The sequence below is a fragment of the Seriola lalandi genome, unplaced genomic scaffold (genome assembly GCF_002814215.2).
Source record: "Seriola lalandi dorsalis isolate HSWRI2012SDOR001 ecotype SW California unplaced genomic scaffold, Sedor1 jcf7180002054256, whole genome shotgun sequence".
Taxonomy (NCBI): Eukaryota; Metazoa; Chordata; class Actinopteri; order Carangiformes; family Carangidae; genus Seriola; species Seriola lalandi.
In genome coordinates, this window is record NW_019524809.1 from 1,263,172 (window position 1) to 1,278,403 (window position 15,232).

At 40.4% G+C, this 15,232-nt stretch overlaps 3 protein-coding genes across 7 annotated transcripts; 2 read left to right on the top strand and 1 right to left on the bottom strand.

The window, feature by feature from the left end:
- Positions 1-879: 879 nt before the first annotated feature.
- On the bottom strand, positions 880-6,534 carry ccdc61 (coiled-coil domain containing 61). Of its 3 annotated transcripts, none has more exons than XM_023404903.2 (13): positions 6,301-6,534; positions 4,742-4,899; positions 4,577-4,659; positions 3,635-3,795; positions 3,335-3,487; positions 3,041-3,248; positions 2,859-2,941; positions 2,508-2,725; positions 2,260-2,338; positions 1,985-2,182; positions 1,867-1,900; positions 1,296-1,362; positions 880-1,189 (listed from the first exon to the last, which is right to left on the bottom strand). In XM_023404903.2, exons 2-13 carry the CDS (start codon positions 4,887-4,889, stop codon positions 1,095-1,097), a joined length of 1,527 nt encoding a protein of 508 aa, XP_023260671.1. In that variant the 5' UTR covers positions 4,890-4,899; positions 6,301-6,534; the 3' UTR covers positions 880-1,094. The 3 variants fall into 3 exon arrangements, with proteins under 3 accessions (XP_023260671.1, XP_023260670.1, XP_023260668.1); XM_023404902.2 differs by having other exon boundaries at positions 2,508-2,728; XM_023404900.2 differs by having other exon boundaries at positions 2,508-2,728; positions 2,841-2,941.
- On the top strand, positions 5,732-10,684 carry itpkca (inositol-trisphosphate 3-kinase Ca). 3 transcript variants are annotated; one of them, XM_023404904.2, is made up of 7 exons: positions 5,732-5,852; positions 8,122-8,219; positions 8,370-8,583; positions 9,070-9,274; positions 9,440-9,541; positions 9,619-9,690; positions 9,913-10,684. In XM_023404904.2, the coding sequence occupies exons 2-7, from the start codon at positions 8,171-8,173 to the stop codon at positions 10,117-10,119; spliced, it is 849 nt and encodes a 282-aa protein (XP_023260672.1). In that variant the 5' UTR covers positions 5,732-5,852; positions 8,122-8,170; the 3' UTR covers positions 10,120-10,684. The 3 variants fall into 3 exon arrangements, with proteins under 3 accessions (XP_023260672.1, XP_023260673.1, XP_023260676.1); XM_023404905.2 differs by lacking the exon at positions 5,732-5,852 and having other exon boundaries at positions 7,894-8,219; XM_023404908.2 differs by lacking the exon at positions 5,732-5,852 and having other exon boundaries at positions 7,894-8,219; positions 9,899-10,192.
- Positions 10,685-12,756: 2,072 nt separating this feature from the next.
- Positions 12,757-15,006, top strand: kcnk12l (potassium channel, subfamily K, member 12 like). Its single transcript, XM_087173570.1, has 2 exons — positions 12,757-13,159; positions 13,310-15,006. Exons 1-2 carry the CDS (start codon positions 12,775-12,777, stop codon positions 14,317-14,319), a joined length of 1,395 nt encoding a protein of 464 aa, XP_087029696.1. The 5' UTR covers positions 12,757-12,774; the 3' UTR covers positions 14,320-15,006.
- The last annotated feature ends 226 nt before the right edge of the window (positions 15,007-15,232 follow it).

Below are 15,232 nucleotides of genomic sequence, written 5' to 3' on the forward strand. Positions count from 1 at the left end.
ATCAGCAAGTTAAAGGTCATAATGGTATCAATTTATATTTCTAAATTCACTGATAATGTTGAGTTCAATGTGAAGAATAAACTGGAAAATGCAGACTTTGGCAGGAATGACAAATAACCACCAAATCATGTAGTGAAATGCAGCATGCAGTCACTCATTTCCTCTACTTGGTTACTGTATTTCAGGGTGCAGAAACTGCAGAAATGTGTCCCAGCATGCACTGGGCAGAAGGAACGCCAGTCCATCACAGGTTCAACAGTCTGTGGTTATCAATGTACTATGACATTTGCACCCATGGACATTTCAGTTTAAAATGGTGGACTTGATGTGTTTTGAAAGGTAGAGATTATACACACAGGCACCGGAGAAGACCGTAGAGATAAAAAACAATTTGATAAAATTAATTGCCAACAATTTAGAAAATCTGATCATTTTAGATTTTCAAATGTCAGAACTAGTTGCTTTCCTTTTTATATCATTTTAAATAACACATGTTTGGGTTTTGGACTATTTGACAGAAAAGCAATTTCAAGATGTTAAAATTTAGATTTTTTCCCTGATGCTTGAGTCCAAATAATTAATTAAAATAACCAACATTTTAAAACAGTAATGAATTGTTAGGTACATCCCAGAAAAGATATTGGACGTACATGTGCAAATAGATGAAAAATGACTGATCCGCTTCACCTGCTACATGTTAAAATGTATTTTATCAAAAAAAAAAGAAAAAAAGAAAAAAAAAGGGATCTGGAAGATTAGAAATCATCAAGTAAAGGGGAAATTAAAATATTAATTGATTGATGTACTGCCAAATTTGACATGTATGCACTAGTTAAGTTGGTTTGGTGAGGTGTGAGGAAGAAAGGACACTACACTCAGACAGTCACATTTTAAGTTAATTAATAAAAACTTGGTATATAAAAAAAAAATATATATCAGTCCACAAAAAGTAGTCCTTCACAGTGATGGCTGTAGCTTCCTGAAATCCTGTGAGTCTGACCCTCCAGAGGGAGGCTTAGTGTCTTACATGAGCACACATGAACAGGTAAGCCCATTGCTCATGTTTGAAGATCGGTTCCTCAGCCTAAACTGTGTCAGTGCCCTGTATCTAGGTCCCTCATGTATTCCTGAAGCGCCTGCAGCCTGGCATCGATCTCCGACAGCTCAGCACCTGTATCTATGGAGCTCTCTGTAGATGGAGAACATAGAAATAATCAGATGTTTTGAGGTGGCTAGATATTTTTTCCCCAGTTAAAATAATTTTATTGCAGCAAAAATGTAAAATCATGAGTTACCTTTGTCTTTCATTTTGTGTGTTGGAGTACTACACAATGGCTTCCTGGTTAAAAGGCCTCCTTTTGACTAGAAACAGATAAATTGCATATTGCATAAGATAAAGCTGGCGATATCCTCTATTTTCTTATTGACAACAAATCCCATGAAAATACCAAAACCATCAACGACTTACTGGCATGTCCTGCCTGTGTAGCCAAAGCTTGATCTGTGTTCCTCTCTACTATTGTGGTCTATGTAGCTTCAACAAACATAGGCACTAGTGCACCAAATGTGTATTAATCCAAGACTGAAAACCGTCGCCACCAAATAAAGATTTACTCTTGAATATTTTATCTTTTTTAAAAAACCAATGCTGAGACGTTTTAGGAAATTACTGAGACTTAAATTAAGGAAGTCAGACAGTACTCCGAGATAAACGACTAACACTGTTGTTTTTGGTATTTTCATAGGATTTATTGACTGTAAGATGTACATGTAAAATGTAAATGACCCCAACCTTATCCTTTAAATATACTGAGAGAGCAGCAGTGAACAGTGTACCAGAGTTGCATATATTCCCATGTCACTCACCACATTGGGTCCATTGTAAGTCTTTTTTCGTCCTCTATAAACACAGAAGAACAGATGTCAAACTAACCGGCTGAAACAGCAGATACTTCACAAAACCTGTGAAAGGTAATCTCATCACCTGAACAAATTTTTGGCCATTTCATCCATGTCCACTAATGAGCTTTCAGAGGAGTTCCTGCTTCCTCTCCGCTCCACAGATAAACTCCTGCCTCTGCTGCCAGACCGGGCCATCTGAGGATAGGCCTCTCTGGAGCGTGAACGTCCCCTCTCAGGGACGAGGGGTGACGTCAGCATATCCTTCCGCACCTTCCTCTGTCTGACACAGAAAACAGGATTACAACTATTGAACCAACCAACTACAGTGCTGTCAATGGAAAAATAACAGGAACCAACTTTTTGAGTTCTGTCTCTTTCTGTCTGCGATTTCTGTCCTGGATGTATGCAGTTGGATCAAAGCGTGGTACCCGTGACCCTGGATGATAACAGGCGGGAATAAAACACATTATTGCTCAGTTTGATGACTGTGGTTGATAAAATTACAAATTCTCTTGAAATTATTTTGTTCTACATTTTGATCTTTTAGGTTATTGATATAACAAAAGAGGCAAATGTAGAAAAAAAAAGAGAGACAGAGACAGTACCAGTGGGAGAGGGTGAAGGTCTGGGTATGCGAGCACGTGGTCCTGAAGAATCCGCTCTTCTTCCTCTTTCATCTGACCTTTGCAATCGGTCCTGTATCCGTTCTCTTGATCCTGAGCGAGCCCTGACCGTCCCGTACCCTGTTCTTCTCTCGCGGGATAGAGAACGATAGCTTTCCCCATCGACTCGAGAGCTGATGTGACCAGACACAGGCGTCACTCTGCTGCAGACACAAAAAAAAGTTGTGCCCTAAGTAGGTAAATAAGATTCAGATTTTAAATGTTTGTCCATATTGTAAGTGAATGGATGAAAGAGAGAAAGTAAAGATAAAGTACATGCTTAGAGTATCTAACCCTCTCCGTAGTAACGCCAGTTCACTGGTGAGACTCTTGACACGAACACGGAGAGCACACTCTGATGCTCTCAGCTCCTCCAACTAGCCAGGATGGGGGAGAAAAAGTTAAAACCAGCTGAGCAACCAAGAAAACAACATAAATCTTTTTCAGCTGACAACTGTGAGAAGCAGAACATCCACCTGCTCCATTAGGAGTCTCTGCTCCTGGCATCTCTTGCTTGCAGAGCGTTGACTTTTGGCTCTCTCCTTGACAAGCTGTTCCTCCAGCGTCCTAACCACATCTATGACCCTCCTGTCCTCTCGCCCAGGTGTGGGACCACAAGCTGTCATCTGCAATCGCTCCAGAACTTTGGCCATGGTCTCCTTCTCTTCTTTCACCAGAGTCAACCTGGAAAACAACAGAACACGTCAAAAAAAAGTCCTGCATCCCTTCGTATTGGTCATGGTAAGTTACGAACATTAAATACAACCTACTCTGCTCGTAGCCGCTGTATTTCTAGTCCTGCTGATTTGTCAACTCCATGTGAGGTGAGAGCGCTGAGCTCAGCCCTGAGGGTTCTGATTTCCTTCTGCTGGGTAGCTGGGTCAGGTTTACCCACGTAGGGCAGGGGTAAAGGGTAGTGTATCCTTCAAATACAGCAAATCAGCATATCAGGCCAGTTGTTGCCACTGACACAACAAAAATATTCACAAACTAAATCTGTGGTCAAAAGAGGACATAATGCATAAACAAAGTTTGTGAATATGTAAACGTTGCCCCAGAGAGACACAAACCTGTCAAACTCCACAGTGTATATGAGGATTAGATATCTTTTGGCAGTGAGTGCAGATGATTGTTGATGTCCGCGAGGACGACTAACCACTCCTGCTTTTCTGTTACGTAGCAGCTCCAGGTCGGCATAGGTCAAAAGGTCAAGTGTAACAGAATCACTCGTCTGCAGAAAAAGCTCAAATTCACTAAACAACATCAAAAATTAAAAATAGATTGTATGTAGAATGTAAAACATGTAAAATATTTTTTTATATGCTTCCCCTATTATAATACACAAAGAATAATGATTATGTATTTTTCTCTGATGAGAATCATGCATTTAAGTTACATTCAGATACAACAGGAGCCAAATTTCTTTACACAAAATTTGCCTGCTTGGGTGTTTTTGTGGTCAGTGTGTTACTTTTTTTTAGCCACAAACAGCCTGACAGACAGTACGGATCTTTGTTTGAACAGCACACACAAAAGGTTGTGTGTGTGTGTGTGTGTGTGTGTGTGTGTGTGTGTGTGTTTGTGTTTGCTTTGCTCGTGTGTATATGACAGTTGACTGAGACTGAGACTGATTTCTCAATGTACCCATAATTCCAATAGTTACTCCTATTTTCCTCCAGGCCCTCTCTCCTTTTAGCCCCTGTTCCTGTACATTCATGAGTAGGAGAAAGGGAACAAGACAGTTCGGGACAACTGTACAATTTTCGCTCAAGTGGAAACACTGAACTCAAATGAATGAGTCTCGCCTCAGCTCACACAGCCTGGAGCGAGAGTGAGTTTGTCTGTGTGTGTGTGTGTGTGTGTGTGTGTGTGTGTGTCTGTGTGTGTGTGTGTGTGTGTGTGGGGCTATCTTCACATCTTCATATCATTCTACTGACTTTATTTCTACCACCTCTACATTTCCTCCTTCCTCTTTTTATTTTATCTATGTATGAGTGCAACGTTAAACGTACCTTTCTAACAGCTGATTCCAACATGCTACAGAAAATGGGAAACTGCTTGAAGTTACCAGTTTTCCGAGTGAGGTCCTCAATATCTGAAAATAAATAAATAAATAAATGTAAATATCGTGAGTAGGACTATTTGTATTTAGTCAATGTTAAATTTATGCTACTTACATGCTGGATCAAATCCCCCCCTCCATTGATCTGCTGTCATTGAGTCAGAGATTTCAACCATCAGCGAACCCTTGTCCACCTCTATCTTCACAGAAAACTCCACCCCTCGAAATACAATATCCTCCATCACCTCAGAGCCCTCCTCCATTGCTCTGGATCTGTGCAGAATAAATAATTGATTTCTATGAATTACAAGCAACTGGAATAAAGCTACATACATCTGATGTCAGGAAAAACTACAAGATCTAAAGCCTCATCACAACCATGATCTGACTAAGAAAGCTAGATTTAAACAGCTTGGGAAGCCTTGGAAAGTTCATGTCTGCGAAAAACAGGGGCGCTCACTGTTCACAGTCAGCACGTTGATTCTTAGCGTGGTGGGGGTTTGGGATTTAGATCTGTTGTCCCCTGCAGCAGTGCCTTAGATCAAATGGAGCCATCACGAACAACCTAATAAATCTGGACAAATCTGAACTTGAGTCCCAATGGTTTCAAGAGGTTCACAAGATAAATCCAAATGGAGACAACTGTAATCTCTGAAAAGCAGTCATTAAATGATGCATGCAACGCTTCTGAGTAACTCATTTGTCCATTAGTGCGTTCATAGCTTTACAGAAACAACCCAAAAGCCACATTGCTGAGCAGTAAACTAGTTACTACAATTCTCAGTGCATTTAACTCAGTGTTGTTTTAGGAAAATACTTTATATTTGTGCTAAGTTTATCTTGATTTGTGCAGATTTGCTTTAACTTTAACATGCTTTTTTTGTCACTATCATAAAAACCTAGTTGCAAAAACACAGACCATGGGGATATAGAAATAGGATGGATATCTGTAATTATGAATCTAGCTATAGATATTATTTCTCATGACAGCAATGTAGTGTATTAGTTGTTTCAAATTTTTCCACATCACTGTTCTGGCTTTCTCTCCTGTTTCACCTGACTCACCTCAAAGTTTGTCTTCATCAAATCACACCGCGGGGGGCGGTAGCGAGCAGACAGGGTACATTTCAAAGGTGCCATCATTTTTATTGAAAAAAAGTTCGGGTTGATGGGTCATAGCGTATGTCAAAAACTCAGATGAAATGCCTTAAATCGTGTTTTCCGAGGTAAGTTATTAAATCATTGTGTATTTTGCTGCATTAAAATGCTGTTTAGATTTCACGCTTGACTTCACTTTCTCCCGTAGAGAGTGAAAGAGACTGACATGTTACCTGTGTTAATCTCGTCTTTCACTGTATATGATAAAACATTGGATATAACAATATCCAATATCCAATGTTGCTGGTTTAGCTACGATAACTTTAAGTTTAAGGGTCGGCTCTTCTCAAAAATACTCACGTTATCTTCCACTTTGTTGTTAATAGGTCAACTAGCGGGAATAACATCTCCGCACTGGTAACGTTGACGTTAGCTAAGGTTGGCTAGCACGGACATTACCGTTACTTAAAGCTAGGTAACTCAAGTTAGTACATTTATCTCAGTTTATCTCTTAGTGAACCACGTAACGTTATATGATGCGCGAGTAATCGCCAAACAAAAACACGTTAACGTTACCTTTGTTTGCAGTAATGATCCTGGGTGAGGTGAGTTATTAGCACATAGCTGCTCGTTGTTAACACATCGCGGTGATATGGCCTGGTGAAGTAAATGAAACAGCCAACCGTCTGACCGGTGGCTCACTCGATCCCAAATCAGCCTGTAAGCCACCGGCACCGTGGAGGGTGCAGCGGTTCAACAACCGGGAACCGTTAAATTCTTCTTCGTCTCTTTGCGCTGTCTGTGCTGCATTTTCCTCTCACTGAATTCGACGGAGGTTTTCCGCCTCTCAGGCGCATCACTGCCCCCTACAGGCCATGGATACACACTGCTTTCAACGTTACTGCAAGAGGACAGTACAATTTCATTTCAACGTTTTAGTGTTAAAACAAGGGAGATAAATGTGTCGTGAGGTGAATGCATTATTAACAGGCTACTTTTGATTATATTTTCATTATTACCAGATAATAGGCCAAACATGAAACATTTCTTTTTACTATTTGCAGTTAAATATTCACATGCATCTATGGAATCTAACACGTGATGGATCCATTTCTTTAGTATAGATCCTATTGACACTAGCATTCAAAACAAGCCTTGCTAGTATCAATACTGAACCCCACCCATAGAAGTATAAGAAGTATAAGATGTTTCACTTAAGTAAAAGTAGCAATATACTGTAACAATAAACATCCTTCATTATAAGTAAAAGTCCTGCACTTCCAAAACTGACTCATAGAAGTTTCATCACTGATAATTACTACTTAGTACTGAGTACTTGACACTCATTATGCAGAAAAAAATGGGTAAATTACAGTATTATTATAACACTAATAATAATCTGTAAACAGCATTTTACTGTTGTAGTTGACAAGAGTGGCACTAACTTCAACTGCTTTATATACTTTTGGATAGTGTCATATCTAACAGTGCATCATATTTTATAAACTGATCATATATTGTGCATGTAAAACCTTAATCTGCAAAGTAACTATAGTAGCTAGAGTTGTCAAATAAATACTGGAGAGTAAAAAGTAATAATTTCCTCTAAAGTGTAGAGTAGAAGTATACTCTTGGCATTTGATATTCTTCATGTCAATTTTGAATGTCCACATTTTTACGTTATCTGTGTTCATTGATGAACCCCAGGAAGATTAGCAACCACTATACTATAAACAGTAAATAGTATGACGCCTTTAATGAATGTTGCACATTGTATTCTGCAGGTAATCATGTAACATGATACCTTTTTACATCTGCAAATAATTATATTTCTTTTATTTCTTTTATTTCATTTAACCTACTTTTTATTTTTCTTGTTAATTAGTTAACTGTTTGCTCCATAAAATATTTGTGTGATGCCTTACAGTTTAATTTATAATGATCTGATGAACCAACAGAACCAACAACTCTTTATACCTGTGAAGCTGTTTTTCTGACACAATTGTATCAACACTATTGTTCATGTTCAACATTATTTTGAAACTTTCCATGTTGATAATTGTCATCATATGTGTGTTCAGCCTTCCACTGTTTGGTTAAGTGGTTAATAGCAGTTTTCAGTAGAAAACAAGTGCTCCCTGTAAATGTTTGATGAACCTGTTGCATAACACCAGAGCCGACCCTGTCCTCTGCAAGTCTTCACTCTGTCTTAGTGAAGGGCTGTTTCCATGGAGATGTTGTTCAACCAATAGACAAAACCTTGAGTGACTAAGTCTGAGGTCCTTGCTGCCTGTCCGTGAAGATGCAAAAAAAAAACACAGGCAGCACAGGAGTGTGACCTGGAGTGTGTATGTTCTGAGGAATGACTGACTAGGTTTTTTTTGTCTTTGCGTGCAGGTCTGCATGGAAGTAACACAAAAGCTGCCGGACTTCGTCTCTTGTTCCTATGACTCCCAAGAAACCTCAGAAGTGGCTGCAAGTGGTCGGACATGCAGGTTTGTTTATCTGGCCTCACTTGTCTTTCATGTTCCTCCTCAGCGAGTCTAATTCTGATTAAAAAACAAAATATTCACAATGTCATTTTTTTTTTTAACATTTCTTGTGTTTTAACTCCTGATTCTGCTTTTCCTTGCTTGTCTTCACAGGGAGCTTTCATGTAGGGGATTATGGTACACTGCTGAAGAGATTTTGTAGGACGGAGCAACAATGCTACCTCAGGCTGATGACGGACACTTTGAGGCCCTTTGTTCCAGCCTACCACGGTGTGGTGCAGCAGGACAAGCAGGATTACAACATGATGGACAACTTGCTGACCCATTTCCACACACCTGCCATCATGGACTGCAAAATGGGCAGCCGGTGAGTTTTAACAGGGCTTTTTTTGTTACTGTCAGAAGCTGATGGAGTTTTCTTTATGCAATTTCATAGGAGGAGAAATATAGTGCAAAACTACACCACAAAAAAGGCCTTGTAGTTTTTGATACAACCTGAATATCAAAAAAAGGGAACACAATCGTTTAGGGATAAAATAAGCAGAAAAATAGTAACACTTGTTTAAATAGGCCAATAACTTATTAACTGAACTGACTGAAATACACAAAACGCCTATAAATTTAATAATAGCTTGTTTTACTTACATTTGTCATACATAGGGATTAAAAGATCTTTATTATTTCTAAAAACTTGACAAATTAGGATATTTCATGCTTCAATCATACTATTTATTCCTATGTAAAAGGAATGTATTCCTCTGAAAAGCTAGTAATAATAATAATAATGTAATAAGTCTAATACAATTAATATTCTCCAGTCACAATAAAGACAATGAGGCACTGTCCTTCACAGCACATATCTTGAGGAGGAGCTGCACATAGCCCGAGAACGTCCTCAGCCTCGTAATGACATGTATGAGAAGATGGTGGCTATGGACCCAGAAGCCCCAACAGTCCATGAACGAGCCCAGCAGGCAGTGCTGAAGACTAGGTACATGCAGTGGAGGGAGACGCTGAGCTCCACAGCAACTCTGGGATTCCGCATCGAGGGATTCAGGGTATGCTCTTCATAGATGGTTGTTTCAGGTCATTGATCCATCGTGATATAGTGAATAAATGCTGCTAGGTTTGACAGTCCTTTTTTGCACCAATAAAAATTACAATTTTTTTTATTGCTACAAATATTGGATTCCAATGCTGAGATTCGTACTTTTAATGTGCAGAAGGCAAATGAAGAATGCCACACAAACTTCAAAAGAACCAAAAGCAGAGAGCAAGTGATGGCAGCACTTGACAAATTTGTTGAATCCAGTACGCACATTGTGGTGAGTGTAGCATTCACTGACTTTGTTTACTTCTATTGCTACTTCTTCCTTTGTAATTCTTGTATCTTTCCCTTCAGTGGGGTTATCTGAGACAGCTGAAACAGTTGCGGCAGGTCTTGGAGGCATCTGACTTCTTCAGAACACATGAGGTAAGCTGTGTGATAGTTTTGTTGAACAGTGTACCAGATGTTTTGATTAAGATTTTGCGAAAGTAAAGGAGAAAACACACATATCTTGTTCCAAAAGATCTATACTGGAAATGAATGATGTGTTTTTGAGCCTATTTTTGTTAGCAGGTCTGGGCAGGCTTAGGCTAATAATATAGTACATTTGTCATTTTTCATTTTTTCTTAACAGCTGTTTCCCTGCAGGTTGTCGGCAGCTCCTTACTGTTTGTGCATGACTGGACAGGCAGAACAGGAGTCTGGATGATTGACTTTGGAAAGACAGTGGCCTTGCCGCCACACCTCACACTGGACCACCGCACTCCCTGGGCAGAGGGCAATCGAGAAGATGGCTACCTGAGGGGTCTGGACAACCTCATTGATATCCTAGCCGATATGCTGCCACTGACCTGAATGCCACTTTAAAAATGTGTGGAAATCCAATGTCAGACTTCCTTCATCACTCAGAAATGAATGACTGCAGATGGCTTGGCTTCTGAAATGATTGTGTTGTCAGACTTGATAGAATGAGCTCTATAGGAAAATAAAGCAATGAACAAAAGTATGAGGGGGGTAAAAAATTAAAGATGTGTGATTCGTTACAGGAGTCCTCTATGAGTGTCCTTTAGGACTGTGAGATGTAAAATTCATTGTTTTATGTTATCTAAAACTAAAGCCATAGAATCTAATAATACATAAGCCCATAATGTATTTAATTTTAAACCACTACATCTAGAAGGTGATTGCAAATGACTGACAATAAATAATCACAAAAACCACAATTTGAAAGGAGCCTAATAAATCTATCAGATTAAATCTCATGGATTAACTAAAACTAAAACCAGGCTTTTCTCATCAGAGTCAAGTCACTGAGTGTGAGTGAAGTGGGCTGGTAACCGGAGTGTAAGCAGCTGTGTAGTGTCCAGTTTTATATGACCGCACCAACCAATCAGATATAAATAAACTTTGATTATTTGAATGTGGTATGTTTATGGTTGGTCAAACAGACAAGGACAAAATTAAGTATTTTTTTCTTTAATTTTGTTCACTGTGTTTCACTTAAGTGAGATATGACAACTATGGATTGCCATGAAGTTTGGTTTCATCTAGGGCCATCAACAGGTTGAAAACTCTCAGCACTACTTTGTGTTTACTGAAAATCAGCAAATGGTTACATGCTAAGTTGAGATAGTGAAAATGTTAAACATCATATCTGGTAAACATCAGCATGTTAGCATACTGGCTTTAGCATATAGCTCAGTTATACATAAGTAGAGACCCACACAGCCGCTAGCATGCTGAAGACTTTATCTACTTTATCTACAAATTAAACTAGGCCCAAAGACAGCAATAGCAGATAAACATTATCTGATGCAGTGTTTATCGGAGCAATAAAGAGTAATATTATATCACAGTAGTTTTACTTTCATTTATTGAAAGATCAGTGACTAGAGATTATGCCATTATCAGCTGTTAAAGTTTCTGATCAGTTTATTTTCAGTTACACATTGAGATTTTAACATTGGTTTATCCTCCCTGCAGCTGACACCTAGACAGGAACCCTGCTTTTAAATTTAAAAGCACACAATGAGCTCATTATTTAAAAACATATATTTTATTGTCTTGGTATTGGTTAAATGAATTGTAAAGTAATTCTGGTGGGAAAGTAATGCATTGATGCATTCATTAAGATATCATGTAAAAATGATTGATAAGTTGTGCTCTAAATCTGAACAGATGAGGATATGAATCAAACTTGACTGGCGACATGAAGGTAGATGTGCTCTCTGTCTTCCACACCTGTCCTCTCCTGTCACTCAGCCATGAGACGGCTGGCAGAGGGAACCCCTGCCCTTGCCTGCAGCATCACACAAGATTAAAGGGATGGACAGACAGAGAAACTGAAAGTCATGCTCAACAAATCCTCCCACACAGTCTGCAGCAACAACAAAAAGCCCTCTCAGAGGGACTGGAAGCTGCACAGTACAACTACAGTCTGATATGGTGGCTACTGAGCAAACCCCACTGGGGCAGTTTTAGGTTCAGTGACTTGCTCATGCCCTAACTCATGTTTATCTGATGAGCTTATGTACATATAATACAACCCTACATGTACTTACATGACGCTTGTCTAACGGTCTAATGTTTGTATCACTGCTAAACATTCATTTCAGTTGATCATCTTCTTCAATCAGGACTTGAAATTCCTTGGTTGATGTAACTCAGTGATTAAGGGACCAATTATTTAAAGTAAACCTTGTGTCACTTGTTGCTCTTGCAGGAGAAGTTGATTTGAGGCGTGATGAAGGCTTGAGAGAAAAGGAAAGTGCTTTTAAAATGAAGAGATGACTGCACCAATCAGGGTGTGCTCAAAGACAGAGGGTGTGGGCAAGGGAATGATGATGTCAGTGTTTGACAGATGAAACATCAGACAGCCTCTCTGTTTGCATAAAAAACTCCAGAGGCTTCCTTTCGCTGGTCATTGTTCAGCAGATCCATGGATCGAGCACAGCAGATCAGCAACGCTCAGGAAACGGACACCGCTGTCAAGGAGACCAGGTACTAAGTGTTTGTTTTTTTTATTTAAATTAAACTGATAATTTGGTCTATGCGTGGATTACATATCTTACACCTCTACTGACTCATGAATTTAGTGTTTCCTTGTCACAAATGTCTTTATGATTTATTGATTTAACCAAAACTCGTCACATTTTCAGTCAGATTTTTGTGGTTGAATTAATTTTTTATTAATAAGGGGAAATATAAAGCATATACAGTTATGCAAAATTAAATAATAATAAGATATTACCATATTAGTGAACGTACTGCTAATATATGTGTTTTTTGTTTTGTTACAGGCTATTATCTTCAGATGCTTAATCTTCTAAATAATCAAAGCAGCCCTCTGTAACCCTCTTCAAGAGATGTTTTGCGTCCTAATGTAATTTTAGAGCCAGATGTATCCCTGTGAATTTGAACCAACAGTGTTTCATATAGTCAGTGCATTCAAGTGATGCATGCAAAACATAGTGTGAGTCTGTGACTTGGCAGCGCTGGCAGAAGCAGTGCATGTTGTTGCAGTGGTGTATCTGTGCTGCTGCTGTGCTCATGGCTCAGAGGAGGGCTGCCGGTGGCTGCTGCTGCCCCAGGGTGCCCATGAATGAAGACAACGCCCGTTTCTGCCTTCTGGCTGGGCTCATCTTACTCTACTTATTATGTGGGGCTGCCATCTTCTCAGCCCTGGAGCACCCCTTTGAGCTGCGTGCCCGACGCCTCTGGAAACAACAGCTGGACAACTTCACCCAGCGGTATAGGGTCAACCTGGGTGCCCTACATACTCTGCTGAGACAGTACGAGGAGGCGAATGGAGCTGGGATCAGAGTGGATGCGCTGAGGCCCCGATGGGACTTTTCTGGAGCTTTCTACTTTGTGGGCACTGTGGTCTCTACTATTGGTAAGTGTTCACCTTTACAAAGTTTTATACAACTTCTTCTCAGATTCTTCTTCAGAAGTTCTTCCATATTGCTTATGAAATACTAAGTCCAAAACAGTACTGTTTACGAACCATGACCTTTGAACCTTTTATTTTGTATGTCTTCTCAAGGATTTGGCATGACCACACCAGCGACCATCGCTGGAAAAATATTCTTGATCTTCTACGGTCTCATTGGCTGTGCTGCCACCATCCTCTTCTTTAACCTCTTCCTGGAGAGGATCATCACGATGCTAGCTTACATCATGCGCTGGTGTCATGAACGTCGGCTGAGGTGTGGTGGGGTTGGGGTGATGTCGAGCAGGGAGGAGACATCGGGCGAGGAGGACAGCCTGGAAGGCTGGAAACCATCAGTCTATTATGTTATGCTGATCCTGGGAATAGCATCTATCGTGATCGCCTGCAGTGCCTCCACCCTGTACTGCACCATGGAGAACTGGAGTTACGTGGACTCCCTCTACTTCTGCTTTGTGGCCTTCAGCACCATTGGCTTCGGGGACTTGGTGAGCAGTCAGAGACAGCAGTATGAGTCCCAGGAAGCCTACCGGCTCGGGAACTGCCTTTTCATTTTAATGGGAGTATGTTGTATCTACTCACTTTTCAATGTCATTTCTATTGTCATAAAGCAAACTCTCAACTGGATTCTGGGTAAGCTGGTCTGCTCGGGGCAGCATCAGCTCTGCTCTTGCTGTGCACCTGGCTGCTGGGGGCTCTGCTGCCCCTGCCTCCAAAACAAAAATCACAACCAGAGGCGCCTGCCTGCACACATCAGGCAAAAATGCTTAAAACGCAACACGGTGCAGCCGATCTCATCCCACTGCCCTGCAGGAAGACACGGCTACACAGACGGCTCAGTGGAGACAGTGTGTGACAGTGAGACGGAGGCAGGTGCAGTGGCTGATGGGGTATACGTGGGCCGTCGTCTGTCAGGAGAGATGATCTCTGTCAATGAATTCATGGTGTCCAATAAGGTGTCTCTGGCACTGCTGCAGAAGCAGCTGAGCGAAACAGCTCATCAGGGCCCACGGCAGAGCTACGGCCATCAAAATGGATTCTCTGGTGGAGTAGGGGCCTTGGCCATTATGAATAATCGCCTACAAGAAACCAGTGTGGATAGATAGCACCACATTGTATAACACACTAAGATTTTATTTGTGTGTACATTGTTTTAGGGTCTTTATATTAGAGCCCTAATCCAACCTGTTTCATAACTGAGTGATCTCAAGAAAGTCAATAATTTGCCCTCTCAGCACGACACAACAAAGAGATAGATGGAATCATTTTCCTCTAATTAGCCTCTGTTTAGAGTCTCTCTGAGTAATGTCAGTGGAAGTCTATGCAGATAATAGCAGACCTCCAGCATGGATGCTGGACACCAAATAATTGTTCACATTTTGTTCTGTGAGGAGAAAGATGAATACAGTTTATAGAATTCAGCATCACTGTGAAGAGGGGTCTGATTTCCTGAAGTGATTGGCTCATACAAACGCAATCAGATGAAAGAAGCAGTGAAGGACCACTCAAAGGGGACTGCTGATTTAAGAGTGCTGCACATGTCACCCGTCCTTCTCTACAAATATGGTTGTATGTGAGGTAGCAGTCAGTATTAGTGAACATACAGACATAGCCACACTATCTACAGTCTCCTCTAAGGTAACAGACATCTGCATATATAAAACATTTGAATTGTGATTAGTTTTTCAACAGAGCTTCTCAAACCCACTACAGGAGCTCGGAGAAAGAGACATTTTAATTTGTTGATTGCACAGAAGTAGCCCACCTTTTTTTCATCAGCCCATGTCATTGAAATTCACAGTAATCATGAAAGAGCACTGAGATCCAGAGTTTTCAATGGAGCACATCTAATCAAATGTGGCCTGTAGAGGACGTCCTTATGTCAATAAGTGCTGTACAGATAGCCATAGGATCACAGGAACCGAACGGTGAGCAAGATTCGGTCTCTCATTGGCCAGCTGGAGGAGATCCTTTACTATGCAAGAAAACCCATTTAATCCATCCTGTGTCATCCTGTAT